Source organism: Rhipicephalus microplus, chromosome 2, assembly GCF_043290135.1.
Source record: "Rhipicephalus microplus isolate Deutch F79 chromosome 2, USDA_Rmic, whole genome shotgun sequence".
Taxonomy (NCBI): domain Eukaryota; kingdom Metazoa; phylum Arthropoda; class Arachnida; order Ixodida; family Ixodidae; genus Rhipicephalus; species Rhipicephalus microplus.
In genome coordinates, this window is record NC_134701.1 from 281,589,920 (window position 1) to 281,606,380 (window position 16,461).

Here is a 16,461-nt window from a genome sequence, read left to right on the forward strand (position 1 = left end):
GATCCCCGAAGTGTGCCCCCGTTATTTTGTTTTTGTTTGTTGACGAAACCGCGAAGTTGTTTCGCGGCGGCTCAGAGTGTGTTTCGTTTGCAGAATTCGGCCCTTCAGAGGCAGCTACACGATCTGCAAGCCGAAATCCTGACGCTGAGCGAGCAGCAAGTAAGTAATCAGCTCCAGATTTATCGACTATTGTGACCTTGGCATGGTGTGTCTTAGCTGCGCGGCGCTTGTCAGCCCGGTGGTTGAGGTCGGCCTGTGAACTTCGGGTGTTTCGGTTGCGCCTAGGGTGCTACGAGAACGGCGCCGTTGCATTGTATCGGCTTCGCATGTGTTGCGTTGCCCTAGGAGGTTTTTGTGGTTGTCAGCGAGTGCGTACATAAATAAAAACGACTGCCGTGTGTTATCACAAGTGCCGGTATCGCGGCTGCCTTTTCTGCTTGCGTGTGCTTTGTAAACTTTGTTTTCTTATGTACGAACAGACTTTTTCGCGATGCGTGCGGGTCCCCCCTAAGTGCGCTTCAACTACAAAAACATTTATGAAAAGAGAAGTAGTGCATCCCGTGATTTTTTTTTTTTTTACCTTTCAGTGGCGTGAAAATTTTGTTCGTAGAGCGTTAAGGCGATTCAGTTAACGTTTTTCTCGCGGCCATTATTGCTTTTAACATCCAGCTGTTAATTCTCTTGCTTGTAAATGGATCTTCTTTTATGAAGCATAATGGAGTGCTTGCGTTGAAAAACATTCCGCCTTTTGTGTTGCTTGCTTGAACACGAAAGTTTATTGATTTTTCGAAGGTTATACTACCCAAACAAAGGTTTTTAATCGAAACTCATCTTTAATAAAATTGCGTTGTTTCTTACGAGTGATGATGAGTTCCAACGGTTCTTTTTCGTTTTATTTATTGATGGAAAAGCGTCAACTTGTACATGGTGCCAAGCGGGGGTCGGTGTTTTCTTTCTTTTTTATTCTTATTTTGTTGTTCCACACAACAAACTGTTTTAATGGGAACCGGCGATGATCGATAGCCCGATAACTTATTTGGGGTTCGTAATCAGTTAGTAGTCCATGGAGCTAAGTCGCATTTCATGTCTTCTAGGAATTACTTGCCCTGCCTTTTGAGTCAGTGCTCTCAATAACGGTGCCTTGTGTCAGCTGTAGTAATGACGTCATGCGATGTAAATTTAGCATGAGTATCTCATCTGTAAACTATGTTCTGTAACATGGTCTTTGCATCCTGTCATCTCGGACTTGTTTGTTGGAACCAGTGTTGTTTACAGGTTTGATTTCTCCATGCGTGTTGATTTCAGCAGTAGTGTTTGGTGGTATGAATATTATATGATGTGGTAATATGAATATTTTCAACCATGCTGATGTTTCAGTTATGCACCTCTCTAAATGCATAACTTTATCATGTTAAATAGAACAAGAATTTCATTGGGCTTGTTAATAATTGTATATCCATAATACTAAAGCTTTTCAGCATGCAATTGCAACCTGGCCGTTAGTAGTGTTGCTGTGACTATGTTCCAGAGGCACATGCATTATTTCCAATACAGTTGCCCCCAAGCACTTCAAAGGGATCATGGGATATATTTCTGTAAAGTGACTACATTAGAATGTTTGTGTTGAATGAAAGAAGCACAGGTACAGATAGTTGTAGTAGGGTTGACAGGTGGGCTAGTTGGTACAAATTCATAATGGAATAATTGGAAGCGCAAACCAACGGGACGACAAGAGAAGAGACAAACAAGCGCAGACTGAAACTCAGTTTATTCAGAGAAGAAATTATATACCAGAAAGATGAGAAAGGGAAACTATTGGGGAGAAGCCATCATGACATGAAAACTAGAGAGATTGTGGAAGCCTTTTTTATTAAAAATAATATTGATAGTTGTGTTAGTTCACCGTCTATATCACTGTTAGATTGTGAAATATCGTTTCTGGACGACACCTGATCTAGGTGGAACCTTCTCCCCAGTTGTTTCCCTTTCTCATCTTTCTGGTATATAATTTCTTCTCTGAATAAACTGAGTTTCAGTCTGTGCTTGTTTGTCTCTTCTCTTGTTGTCCCGTTGGTTTGCGCTTCCAATTATTCCATTATGAACAGATAGTTGTATTTGTAAATGGTTTCCCTGTTTAAAGGGACACTAAAGTCAAATAACAATTTACGTGAGAGTGAAAGCTTAGCGTGTCACAACGTCTAAAACGACAATATTATCAACAGGTAGTGCCATACTCACTGAGAAATTAAGGTAAATGAACGAGAACACGTGCACTGCAGCAGGACATTCTCAATATGATCCCAATGACATCAGAGTTACAGCCTACAACTAATCACTAGCAATCGAACTAGCTGCACTAAATAAAGAACCTTCCGGGCATCAAGAGGTGTAATCAAATGCCGCTTATTCGTTTCTGTTTGATTTATAGAAAAAAGAACCGCCAGATGTTACTATGGGGAATAGCGTGCGTGGTTCGAAAATTCAATTTTTGCCTGGTTGGACAAATACTATCTAGTAGGGCCCAGTTGAACCGATCACGCCTACAATTTTGAAAGCCAGAGCTAAAAATTTTTCAATGGCTGTTGTTGCTGCTGTGGTTTCTACTGCTTTGTTCTGCTGCTACTAGTGTAGGGAGCCGTGCAGTAGAGCCGGTCAACGTCGTGCACAGCAACAGTGACGTGAGGCGGGTAATTTGAAGTGCGCTAACCCGACGCAAACCATTAAAACATGATTTTATTTCGAAATAGGCACCTCCTTGGCACAAAAGTAAGACTACTAGGTTTCTGGACCGCTATTTCAACAATCAACGTTGACTCAACAGTTGCCTTTAGTGTCACTTTAACTTGCATATATTAACAAAGTGAATAGACACGACCTTACAGCTTTTATTTAGCTTCATAATGCAAGTTGTGCTTGTGTTCCAAGTTTGCCAGTTTCAAGGAAATCCAGCATCTTCAGAGATGCCCTGCAACATTTTTTTCTGTTATGATAAAATGACCTGACTTTTGAAGAGTGTTGTCTCACTGATCTCCTGTGGGAAATCTTATTCCGAATCTGTCGTGTGTAAGTGGATTTATTGCACAAAACAAGCGCTGCTTTCATCACCATGACTGTGCTGGAAGCTCACACAGGGAAACATACAAGCGTGTGGCGCGCTTCCTGAAAGTTATGTCACCATGCATCATAGCCATGTGGCGGCACCACGCCCTGCTGGTAACACCAACACTACAAGAGTGTCTTCTACGGCACAATTCATGGAATTGTTCAGTACCTGTCGTGCTCACATACATAGTAGATGACAGCACATCCGCACAAATGGCATCGGGATTTGCGGCTGCTCTCGACATGAAATTGCCGATTCCCTGCTGCATGGAGTGCAGTAATATTTGTCTTCACCCACTAAAGCTCAATAGCCTTTTGTGACCATGTTGAAAAGTGTGGCAGGATCTTTCTGTTTGCTGTTCAAAACGAGTTGCTTGACATTCTTTCAAATTTTTACAGAAACAGGTGGTTCAGCAACTGAGGACAGAGCTTGAGCGGAAGCAAAATTCAGCTGTGCTGAAGCTTTCTCACAATGCACAACTCCTGCCCAGGGGTGTGGTAAGTCCTGTAATCTTTCTTTTCTGAAAATAATTATTTGCTGGGTTATTGCAATCTTGCCTGGTTTTGTGTTGCCTTTGCCCACAGTTGTAATCGCAGCGTTTCGTAAGAGTTTGTTGTTATACAAGGGGATAGTTTTCTTGTTGGTACCATGGAAGCTACAGAAAGCATGCTATCGAGCACGCCAAAAAATAATACACAAGTTTATTAATAATTTTCTCATTTGCATTGCTGAAATACTGCTCTATTTATTATTAGATTAAAACTGTTACAGAAAGTTGTTGATAAAATACAATTATTGGTCACTTTACTAGCATGTCTTTTTCTTTACACTTCCTAGACAGCAGCACATTCTTGCATGCCATGTTTTACAGAATAAACAAGGCGTCCGTGACATATGTGGGTCAGTGTGTGACGCAGACTTGCTGTTTGATTCTCCAAGACAACTGTACTTGTAATATGACATTAAAATGTACACTGAGCGATTGAAATGTCCTTTTCCCGTTCTCCCCGGGAGTGTGTGGTTTTTATGGGCTTTTCTAAATGTGCTAATGGTGTGACTGAGCAAGACTGAAATCGGTTGCAAGCTGCTGTCCTATGCGTGGAGTAGCAAAAACGTGTGGAAGCCCTACCTCCATAGCCTTCACACCATCGCGAAGATGAGTTGCCCCCTAGTAATGGCATGCATGATGGCATGGTGCTGAGGTTGCCATACGTTGCTCCGTCTGGATAATTCTGGATAAGTACATTGAGAACTGCTGACCCACAGATTGCGGGATCGAATCCCTGTTGAGGCAGCTGCATTTTCAATGGAGGCGAAAATGCTAGTGGCTTGTGTACTTAACAGTTATGTGCACATTAAAGAAGTCCAGGTGGTCAAAATCTTCTTAAACCTCTACTACGGTGTCTCCCATAATTATATTATGGTTTTGGTACGTTGAATCTCAACCATTATTAAAAAACGACAGGAAGAGGAAAATGGAAGCTTGTCATAAAAAAAATCCATAAAGAGGGGTTGTGTCGAGCTGTCATTTCAACAAGCTTTTAAACAAGAGGAAGACAAGTCCGATTGCCGAAACGTCGACTCAACACGACACATGTTAACGGATTTTTTTATCTCAACAATTATATTTTATGAGTCCTGCATTGCCACTTTGCAGCTGGGTGGTACAGGTGTCCCGGTGAAGCTGCAGGCAGCCCTCAAAGGGGGACCAGGTGGTGTGCTTCTGCCACAGGTGGTGGTGGTTCCGAGCTGCAGTGGAACCCCTCATGGATCTCCCACTCTGCTGACCCCGTCGATACGTGTGCCCCAGTACCCGCCTTGCGGCCAGCGCCTAACTCCACAGCAACCACTTGTGCAGGCCCAGCATCAGCAACCCCAGCATCAGCATCCCCAGCAGCAGCATCAGCAATCTCAGCAGCAGGTGAAGTGTCCAGCCAGCAGGCTCGTTTGAAACGACATCGCCACTTCCTGTGGGGGCTTGTCCTCAGTTGTGCCCTGATTGCACTGATGTTTATTGCTTTTTTTTTTCTGGCTAATGGGAGGGCATTCTGATAGGGTTAAAATACTGAAATGTTAAGCGGTTCCCAAAAAGCATCTAGAAATATAAGGAATGAGTTTCTGGAATTCTCTTCTGGCTCCTGGCATTTTCTGCCTCTTAGGCTCAATTCGTGACACCAGCAGTCAGTTCGTGTGGCGTCATGAGAAAATGTTCTTTCAATTGGTCCATATATCAGAGATATCAGATGTGAATTGTCTCCTGATCTGCTTTGCCGTGCTGTTACACGATTGTCCTACCTTGTCGGGCATGACTATCATGTGTGATCAAGATATTTCTTTATAAATTTTGTGCATTTTTGTCTGGGCAAGCGAAGATGTAGCTAAAGAGCAAAAATTTTTGGTAGGCTCAATGCTGTGCGCCGAAACTGTTCACTTGTTTTAGGAAAGCACAATGGGAAAAATGGTGATAGCACCTGTAGGCAGGGTATTGAAGGCAAGAAAGAAATTACTCTTTCGTCTCTGAAATTGGAGTGCTTTCAGGGCCCCATAAATTCAAAATTATACCTCAGGTCTGCGCAAGAATACCTTCCTAAATTGCTGTGTGACTTTTGAATATGAATTGAGACTACAAATTATTATGTTAAATGCATATAGCATATCTTTAGGTGCCTCCCAGCCATTTTGTTGGAGTAATTGGCCGGGTTACTTAGCATGCGTGGGCATACATGCTTGTAAACACACAGAAATGACATAGTGCAGCACGAATGTACACCAAATAAAAATAAATTGAGATCTTCTCATGGGTCAATTCAATCTCTGATCCTGTAATGGTGAAGTCTGCTGTATCAACCACTGAACCACAAAAAGAGGCTTTGTTAGCTTGAATGTAATGTCTTTACCACTTTGAATATAATGTCTTTACCACAGATTATTTCATTGCACTCTATATTTTATCTAAACAAAAACAATGTCATAGCGTGTACATCAACTTATGTGTCATAGTAATTATTCATAATTAATGCATAAATTTATTTATTTATTTACAGATACTGCTAATCCCATTTGGGATATTAGCAGGAAGGGCATTTCATAGAATGTGAACAATAAAAAGAAAGAAAAAAACAAATCATTTGGGCTTTCAAGTTATAACACATACATACACGAGGGGAATACATGTTGAGGGCTAGGCACTTTTTAGCACAGGGTAATTGTTTGAAAAAGGAATGAACAGTAAAGGCGTAACATAATTTGCATTGTACCTAGTGTGACGAGCATGACAAACAAGTCCCGCAGTATATAGAATAAAACAACAATCAATGTTCATACTCGTACCTATGACAACCTGACAACAACTACCTTCTTTTATTGATTTAACAAAAACACAAAATTCGTACAGAACACGAGTAATTCAGTGAGTCTGCTATGTAGACGGGTTATTCGTTGTCGCCTTGTAAATGCTCTTTTACTGCCGCGGTAAAATTATCCAGTGAAGTACAGTGAAGTATAGAAGGTCTCAGCCGGTTCCATTCCCTTATTGCCAATGGGAAGAATGAATATTTAAATGAATCTGTGTGAAATGAGCACTCGTCAAGCATTTCAGAATGTGTGCGACGTGTCAGTCTTGTTTGTGCAATAGAAATGTATTTGGATGTATTGATCTTTATCTCTCCATGTATCAGTTGGTACATGAACCGTAGTCGTGCTAATTTGGCTCGGTTTTGAAGAGTTAGGATTCCAGCTTTTTTAATAAGTTCAGTGGGTGAGTCAGAAAATCGATACTTATTGTATATAAACCTAATTGCTTTCCTCTGAATTCCTTCTAACTTGTTAATTTTGGTGACAGAAAATGGGAACCAAACAATATTGGCATATTCTAACACAGGTCTGACGAACGTTTTGTATGCAATTAGTTTTGTTTCTGCAGGAGCTAATCGAAGGCGTCGTCTAAGGAACATCAAGCGCCGTAACGCAGCTGAGGTTACTATGGATATGTGGGAGTCCCACCTGAGATCCTGGGTTATTGTTAGGCCGAGGTATTTATGTTCGTAAACTCGTAGCAGGGGAATGTTATTAATGATGTAGGGGAAAGTAGACCTGTTTTTTTTTCTAGTTATTGTCAGAAGAGCGGATTTTTTGGCGTTAATTGTCATTTGCCAATCATTGCACCATTTTGACAATGTTTCTAGGGCATTGTTTAGCGCTATATGATCTCCGTGGGAGTTAATTTCATTGTACAGTATGCAATCGTCGGCGAAAAGCTTTACGGTAACAGGAATATTCATCGGTAAGTCATTAATAAATATAAGAAACAGCAAAGGTGCTAGGACGCTGTCTTGAGGTACTCCGGAAGTTAGTGCTGCTATAGAGGAAGTTTCATTATTTATCTCGACGTACTGTGTCCTATCAGATAGGTAATTTTTAATCCAGCGAACAACCGAGCAATTTCCTATAGCTGACTGAAGTTTCTTAATTAATTTTTTGTGTGAGACACGATCGAAAGCTTTTGAAAAGTCTAGTAGGATGAGGTCTACTTGTTTTTGGTTATCAATGCTCGAGGACAAGTCTTGTATCAGTTCAGCTAGCTGAGTTATTGTCGATAGCCCTCCACGAAACCCATGTTGTGAAGGTGACAAAAAGCGTTTTTGCTCGAGGTAAGTGGTCAAATGTTTAAGAATTATGTGTTCCAAAATTTTGCATACTGTGCATGTTAAAGATATTGGTCTGTAGTTTGATTCATCATTTGTGTTATTGCATTTAGGTATCGGGATTATTTTTGCCTTCTTCCATTCTTTTGGGACAGTACCTGTCAGGAGGGATTTGTTGAAGATGACATATAAATACCTTGCTATCCATTCGGCATACCTTCTTAGGAATTGGTTTGGAATCTTGTCAAGGCCAGGGCTTTTTTTTATGTCAAGACTTAGCAAGAGGTTGAGTACGCCTGCTTCAGTTACAGAGACTGGTTCGAGGTGATTTTCGTCACATGAGTCAATATGGGGTAGTTTACCATCATCGATAGTGAAAACAGATGTAAAGTACGTGTTTAAGGACTCTGCTGTTGTGCGGTTTATTCCCGTGATTGGTTTGTCAGTACGTTTTTTAGGGTTAAGATAATCCCAGAATTTTTTTGGCGCGTTTTGAATAAAGCTCGATAGAACGTTTTTAAAATAGTGACATTTTGCCATCTTCAGGATGGCAAAATCAGGATAAATGAATGTACATTTATCCTGAATTCATTCATTTTACAGCAAAAGCTGGTATGATATCACAACAAGGGGGCCGTCTGCCACTGCCGCTAGAGTTTGATATCACATGAAATGAGAAAAGATATACAGGATGGAGCGGGGTTTGAATTTAGGTTCTCTCCATGCCAGCCCAGTATTCTACCACTGAGCCATGCGGTGCTCGAAACTACTGTGCATAAAAACTCTATACAAGCGCAATGTCTGGAGGAAACCGCGACACGCAATATAACGTGGCAGAAGAGTAATATAACATTCGGGCATTTCAGAATGGAATTGTATTACGAGGCGTCACACAGTATGAATTGCATTATGAGTGGGTCATTCAGTGCTTCCAACTTATGCAAAGGGCTCAGCCATAATTCATCAGTCATTGAATCAATTAATGGAGTAGGGTGTCTTGCAAGCATACTTGTATTAGCACCCCCAAGAGAGTTTGCAAAAGGTTCTAGAAATGGTTCTCTTCTTGATTTTGCTATGATTGTGCAGTGTTTTCCATTAATTCCTGGCATTTTTAAGTAGAATGAAACCTCAGGATAAAAATGCTGAGCAAATTCGTTTTTGGTTATGTTCATCTTGAGCGAAACAAAATAGTTTTGTCACGGCCCATGAGAAGCGGCATGTTCGTGATTATGCCTTAACAGGGGTGGAACAGCTGCGCCATATCTGTCGCTGAACGAACGTGTGCGCGACGTGGTTAGTTTTTCTGGTCGAACGCAGCTTTGCAAGCGCACTTATAAGTTGTGCCCTAAACCTAACCCCACCGTAAAATAAAAAAAGTGGTGGTGGGGTTGGTGGTGGTGGGGGGGGGGGGTGTCGTGTAGTGGTTTGAAAATTGCTTGACCTTGTTCAAGCCCGCGCAAAACGGTGCTTAAGCCACCTTCGTTGCAATACACCAGTGTCCAAAGGAAAAGTGTAAAATGATTTGGATAGGGCTGTTAGCGGTAGTCACGGCACACAGGCCGTTTTGTTCACTTACTCATGCGTTTGTGTACAGCATCATTGTGTACTAGTATGATAACAAACGTCTAATAAAGTTACTGGCAATCATTTGGAGCAGTAAATGACATTTCTGCCACCCTAAAATAAAAAAATCGTGTGTCAGTTTAGTTTTTTTTGTTCCACCACTACTCCTCGGTTTTACAAATCTCCCGAATTTCAAGGTCACCAGCGTGGTAGAGCCCCATTGAATTCGCAGAGTCTGTCAAAGAGCTCAACAGGCGCAGCAAATGCTAGTGTGTACTCCATCATTGTTTGCTCAGCGGGATGATTCAGAATACTACTTTCATTGATATAGCTTTGCTTGTTCACCCTGCACAATTAAGGTGGGCTGAATGTTTTATACACACATTTTTTTTTTTACTAAATGCAAGCCTTCGTTTTTATAATGACGCAAATTTGGTCTTTCATGATAAAAATTTGTTTTTTTCCTGCAACCTGCTCCAAATTTGGATTTTAGTGCTCGAAAATTAAGATTTTGCTGCTCCGAAAATTGCTCCAAATTTAATTTTGCCTGTTGCACCCCTGGTTCTAAAAAAGTAGAAACAATATTGAATAGTAGCAGGATTTGAAGTTCGGGAGAATACAAGTGGTAATCTGTAAACAAAAAGATATGTTTTTTAAAAGGTACTATACTTGGAGCATATAAGCCAGTATAGCAATCTTTTAAAATTAAAAAATGATGAATCGATGTGAGAGTAACATGTTCATTTTACCTTCAAATGGGTCCTTGCTGCATTGTGGATTTCTTCTGCATAGGTGTTTTCACCGTTTAGCAGCCCTTTACTGCAGTGAAACTATCTTTACAGAAAGCTACTTGCGCATCGGTGTTTATTTAAATAAGTGCTTTCACGACTTAGCAGCCCGCAACTGCAGTGAAACCAATTTACAGGGGGTTACATGCAGAGTAATGTACATTTATTTGTTCATTTCAAGTACTTCAAATTTTTCTATAATTAAATTTGAATTGAGGTGAATTTGAACACTATAATATTCCTTCGGATATTCCAAGCATTTGTATGTTAGTCTAAGCTTATTGTATGCTGTTTGTTGTGCACTTCTCATGTTACTGGGTCTCTCCTATATCTATGCTTCTCCACAGTTAATGATTACTTATAATGAAGTCTATTTTTGTCCCAATGACTGTTACACAAAAGTTTTAATGGGCCAGAAATTAGAATGGCATCACAAAGACGTAAGAAGCATACATACCCAATCATGATGTGCTTGCGTTTGTGCAGAAAGAGAATGCTATCTTAAAATGCGTTCGATGAGTTTACTTATTTGCGGTTGGCTTATTTTTCTTTGCAGCACGCCTTGGTTGCCACTGTCCCTCCGGTGCCACGGGTCCCGAAGTCCTGCGTTGCCGTGCTTGTACAAGCAAGCAGCATCAATAGCACGTCTGCGGGACTGATGGTGCCAAACCTCGGAACCAACGTTGTCCATGGCAATACCCATACCACCACTGCCACAACAACGGCTGCCGCCACCAATGGCGTCTGTGGAACAGGTGCGACCACAACGGTGACGGTGACGGCTGCAACGCCTGCACCTGTGCCCACTGCGGCTGTGGCTCCTCCTCGCAAGAATGTGCCTGTGGGTCCCCCTCCTCCAAGTGCCCCTCCACCACCTAAGGAGGACCATCAGGTGAGTGTGCTGCACGGCTTATACAATTCAACCTGGATGATTTTTGATTCTGATATGCTCTTTGCACTGCCGTATGCTATGCATTAGCAGGATAGCAACAGTGGTTACGCACTACATTGTGATGAGTGCTGTGCGTGCATTAAGTGAGTGCCTCGGAAAAGTGAGCGACACTAAAAGTTAGAAGACAAGCATTGCACGCGCAAAGAGAAAACGCAGCAATGAAGACGACGATGAACGTAGGCACGAAAGTGCTACGTAAACAACAGAAAAGCAGAGTGCCCCAATCAGCAGTTACCATGGAGGTCCGAGAGGCCAATTACTTGTTGACCCAACAACCAAGCAAGCTCCTAGGGAAGGTGGAAGAGTCTACCAGGGCAGTGGAGCGCCATGGAGTTCGCAAGGTGGTGTTCGTTGGGGTGGAAGCAGGGTGGCGGCAGTTAGGCAGCGTCACGGTCGTGGTTTGCCCCGAGCACCTGGCAGAGGTCAAGAGTCGGAGTGGGCTGCTTCGTTTGACCTCAGGCTTCAATGGTCCTCGGAGCCAGCGGGAAGATACCACAGCCTCCAGGTCCATTGTCGGACGTAGGCCTGAGGGCTTGGCTGTGGTCCCTGGTTCGCGTGTCTGAGAAGAAAATTGCATGACTTCGTCTGTCCTGTCTTTGGCACCTACCTGCTCTGTTGTGCATACATCTGAGCGTCGCCTTGCTTTTCCACGAGTTCCTCCTCTGACAGCTTCCCCATGCTCGTATCGGCTCACCGTAAACGTCCCTGACACCTTTGTAGTAATACTCACCTTTGTAGTAATACTCACTGGTGAGACTGTTTCGGTTACATTTGGACTAGACTTGTTTTTGTGTCTATAGGTTGTAAAATGTGTTGGTACTATTAGTGCGTGTTGTGTGTCTTATGTTTGTGTGTTGTTTTGATAAAGTGAGGGAAACAAAAAACATCCCCGCCATTTTTATTGAAAGCGTTGCTGTCCCCGACGCAACACGCACTTATCTGTCCATCTATTCTGAGGAACCACACTACATACATGTTGCTCCTTATATCTAGAGACGTTTTTGGGTGTTAAATAGAGCTGCTCTCAGAACAAACGGACACAATGCACGCTGTAGTGCGACAAGTAGAGAGACATTTATTAACAGCTTTTACATGATGGAGAGCATCATCAGTCTAACAAATGACTGAAATAACATTAAATGCATAGAGAACTCAACTCACGCAGACATAACATGAAAGTCCAGAACAACAGGCCGTTATAAGTGCGTTTAATAAACGTATCTGTGTATGTTGCCTGGTGGTGTGACTGTGTCTCTGAGTTCTGAGAGCAGCCACCTCACGAGATTCCCAAGTTCTGTGTGGGGAAGTGCAAATGCGTATCCGGTCTTTTACTTGTGAGTAACCGTCTCTTGGGTATCCACATGTGGATGAACATGGAGGAGGATGGGGAGGTGGCCAATGCAGCCCTTTTGGTAAATTCTTGGACAAGAGCATCTGTTGTCATGATTTTTTTTTTGTGTGTTTGTCAGAGTGCCCTGGACTCTGGACATTTTCGTGGTGGTTGTCCCTGCTTGAAATACTTTTGTACTAAATTGTGAAACCAGACTTTGTTTTTGTCTGAGGACTGCATGACGATCAAGGCAGGGCTGTATCAGCTAAGCTATTCACTAATATTTTGTTTTTACAAAAACATGTTTCATGAATTCTGCTTGTATTCTGTACTATGAGGCTTAACCTCCGCCAATTGCCCCTGCAAGATGCCCATGGCAGTAGGAGGCTTGGACGAAAGTCTAATTGGCATCTCTTGACATCATGAGGTGTCTCGTGCCCTCATGTTGTAATAATTTGCAGCTGTAGCGCAATGCAGCATCATGTGACTGGTAGGCTGTGGACTTATGTTCACAGAAGCTGGAACTGCTTGGTGCCTTGGGCCTGATGACCCGGGAGGCTCTGCGCGAGCTCCAGCATCGTCGGGGAGAGCGCAAGCGGCGCACCACTGCCAACCCCCACTTTTCTAGCGCTGCTCTGGAGGAGAAGCGGCGCAATGCACTGCTCCTGATTGGCGAGAACATGGCCTCCGGCAGGAAATGTCAAAAGGGTAAGCAGCTAGTACTTCTGTGTTCTGCTACATCCGGTATTTTTTTACAATGAAGCTCATGGTGTGGCTAGCTGAAGTTGAAAGAAACTTGCAGGAGGCTGAAACTTGTGGGGTTTCGTCATGAGGCACCACACTCTCGGAACAAACGGACATAGCAGACATGGTCAGACCAAAGCAAACTGCACAGTTATTCCATTACCTTTAGATCGACAATATCATCAACCGAATCAAAGTACATCAATTGTGATCAACATGCTAAGACAACCTCACACAATATTCCACAACACTCAGCAACATAACGAAAGAACGCACACAAGGTGGTATCGCCAACGCTCGACTCGCCACGAGGGCCCACAGCAGATGACCTGCATTGTTGTCCACCGTGGACCCGTCGCAAGAGACGACCGCTCGCTCTAGCCACCACACAAAAAGAGGACCGCTCATCTCTCATGTGCCGCCGCCCAGGCTTGCCGCCAGGTGTCACTGACGGTGCTACCATGCTAACCATGATGGTGGTGGTAGTGATAAACGCTTGCGAGCACAACGCCACCTACCGCTCGATAGTTGTGAACCTGAAATGTGGCTTATGCACGAAACATGTGCGCTGTGAGGTGTAAACGACTTTACAGGAGGTGGTAGCACCTCCACAAAATTCACTGAGAAGAGTAGACAGCGATAGCATAATTATGCCTTGTTATCTTTGCCTTCTGAATCGCTAGTCCGGCAGGTCAGTGGACGCATCAATCGTGCCTTGAGGAAAGGAACGTTTGTGTGCGTAACATTGGCCATTCAAAAAGTATCCTTGAATACCTATTGTAAGTACAGTTGCTAAGTGCCCGCTAAATCCTAATTCTTCCTTTTGGGAATTGGCAAAGTTGCCACTATTCATAAGGCATCACGTGCATCCATGCATTTGTGTGCTTTGTAAATGCTGTTGTCAATAGCAAAAATTTATGATCTCTAAGTGTTTTGGGATAGGCAGACCTTTGAGGGGGCATGCGGCTTAGGGATCGCGAAAAATGCCCCGAAAATCAAGTTTTCAGTTTCTGGAACCCTTTTTCTATCTGATTTTAAAATATCTACTCTGAAAACTGTGCGGAAGTGCTTCAAAAGATTTGTTTTTTCTTTGTAGGTGGCAAAAATTATTCTAGAAATCGCGGGAGAAACGACGATTTTCAAAAATTATAGCTTCGCCATGGCGCGGCCAGGAGCCAGATTCTTGGTCTCATCGGAAAGAGCATTTCTCCTTGCTCCAATTTCTCACATCAGCTGGCTTCTCCATTCAGAAAGAACCAGGCAAAAATCAAATACTGGAGGGACGTTAGGGGGTCTCCAATTGGCTGCATCCGCTATGTTGCCGCAGCTCGCCTCGCCATTGGCCTAATGCTCGCTCCGGGTGTTCGTCTTCTGCTGCTTGTGCGTCGTGAGGGTACGACATTTAAAAATCGCTACTTCCTCAGGTGTTCACGGCTCGACGATCACTTAGAATATAATTACGTTTTAGTTAGAAGCTGTAAGCGGATGCCTGCTCAGATTACTATGGGGCGCCGTGCTCGTAGACCGCACGACACTCCATGGTTTTCAGGCCTAACTCCGCTGATGGTGAGACGAACCTCAAACTTTGCAGGCAAGAACAATGCACTAGTGCACTCGTGGCAATGTGCTTCTTCGTAAGCAACGGAGCACATCGTTCGCTGCCTCCTCGGAACTGCGATTGGGCTATTTACGCATCGGCAGCAGACCCCACAGTCAAGCTTGTTGACCCCTCCCCGCTCTCTCTGCCAAGGATTGCTTGGAACAGCAGCTATAATAGCAATTCCGCACATCGGCACTAGAAAAAGCGATGCCAAGCGCAGTGTGTGCTAATTTTTCGTCATTATTGTAGTTACACATTTCGCACATCATCACTGAACGCCGCCGACAAGCGCATCACGTTCCGGCTGCACTGTACCCATCGCTGCGCCTCATATAGAGTCATATGAAGTGCTGCCAATAAGCTCTAGTATAGCGATTTAGACGTGCTTGGAGCCGTGTTCGGTAATGCTGCGAGCATTTTTGAGTGTTCTGAAACAATAAAAGCCTGCTAAATTAGCATTTCTGCCGTAACCAGCCGTATTATGATGCGTTTCATGTATAGAGTGGCAAAAGAATGTGTATGAAGGTTGGGTATGAATTTTTATCTGCCCGACTTGCGTCATTAAATAAACCGTGAAAAAATTTCTATACCACCAGTTGCCTGCCCATAACTTCGATATTTGGAAAGAAGGCATAAGCTGTCATGGTGTGAGCCATTTTTCGATATAAACCTGTTTCTGTATAAAAATTGTTCAGTGACTATTTGTAACAGAAGTACATAATTAGGATAATTACAGCTAGAACACAAAGATGTGTAATCATTTCAGTATATGTTCTTATTTAATTACAAGTTATTTCTGTCACGCCTGTCATACCACTCTTTTATACAGAGAAGTTAGTTTGAAACCCATACTTGTTCTTTGTAGATCAAAACAGGAGGCTATGAAAAAAAAAGGCAACAGAAGCTACTGGGCAGAGGCCACATGTCCGAGAAGTCAAATATCACAAGACAAACCCAAGATAACATTTTTTATGTGTTTTAGAGACGTAAAGAGAAGGTGAAACTTTTAAGTGCAGTTTTCTCAGTACTGTACTTTTGGCATCATGTTAAGGGGGGACATGGCAATGAAAATTATCATTGTTGTTTATGAAGCCAAAGGTATGAAATATGGCATGCAGATGTCATTTGTTGTGCTGATTAGAGATGTGCACGGGCTCCAAGTAGCCCGAACCTGACCCGGCCCGGGCAGGGCTCGGGCTTCCTTGTTGAATCATTGGGCCGGGCTTGGGTGTGATGAAAAGCACGAATCAAGCCAAAAATATAGATAATGTGCCGGAATTCTCGTTCATATGTGTGCTTTTTTTTTTTGGAAAGAAACCGGGATGAAGTTAGCGAGTACTTGTGTGCTGAATTACTAAACGCGTGCTCCGAATCAGAACTTCTTGAGTTTTGGAAAAGGAAAGAAAAAAAAACTATCTGAAACTTGTCAAACTTGCAAGAAAGATTTTGGCAATTCTATGGCTACAAGCGCCAGCAGCGAGCGCAAGTTCATTGCTGCAGGATACGTAATGCAGGAACAATGCACTAGATAAGAGCCCGAATCGATGGACCACCTTTTGTTTCTGCATGATAATTTGTGAATGGTTTTGCACTCAGTCTCGACTTTTATCAACAATTGAAAAAAAAAAAAAAAGAAGCTACAGGGATGGACGGCATGCTTTTCTCTTAATGAATGCATTTTTATTTTTCTGTTGCCATGTGCTTTATTGCGTCGTTCGTCAAGTCGGGCCAGGTCGGG

The 16,461-nt window shown here is 42.9% G+C and overlaps 1 protein-coding gene across 1 annotated transcript in view; it reads left to right on the forward strand.

Annotated features, from left to right (window-relative positions):
* Positions 1-16,461, forward strand: part of LOC119163237 (uncharacterized) — a 39,119-nt gene that overhangs the window by 1,034 nt on the left and 21,624 nt on the right. The window contains exons 3-7 of the mRNA XM_037415193.2: positions 94-159; positions 3,502-3,600; positions 4,761-5,024; positions 10,654-10,989; positions 12,895-13,087. Of these exons, the coding sequence (XP_037271090.2) occupies positions 94-159; positions 3,502-3,600; positions 4,761-5,024; positions 10,654-10,989; positions 12,895-13,087 (958 nt within the window). The remainder of the gene's footprint in view (positions 1-93; positions 160-3,501; positions 3,601-4,760; positions 5,025-10,653; positions 10,990-12,894; positions 13,088-16,461) is intronic.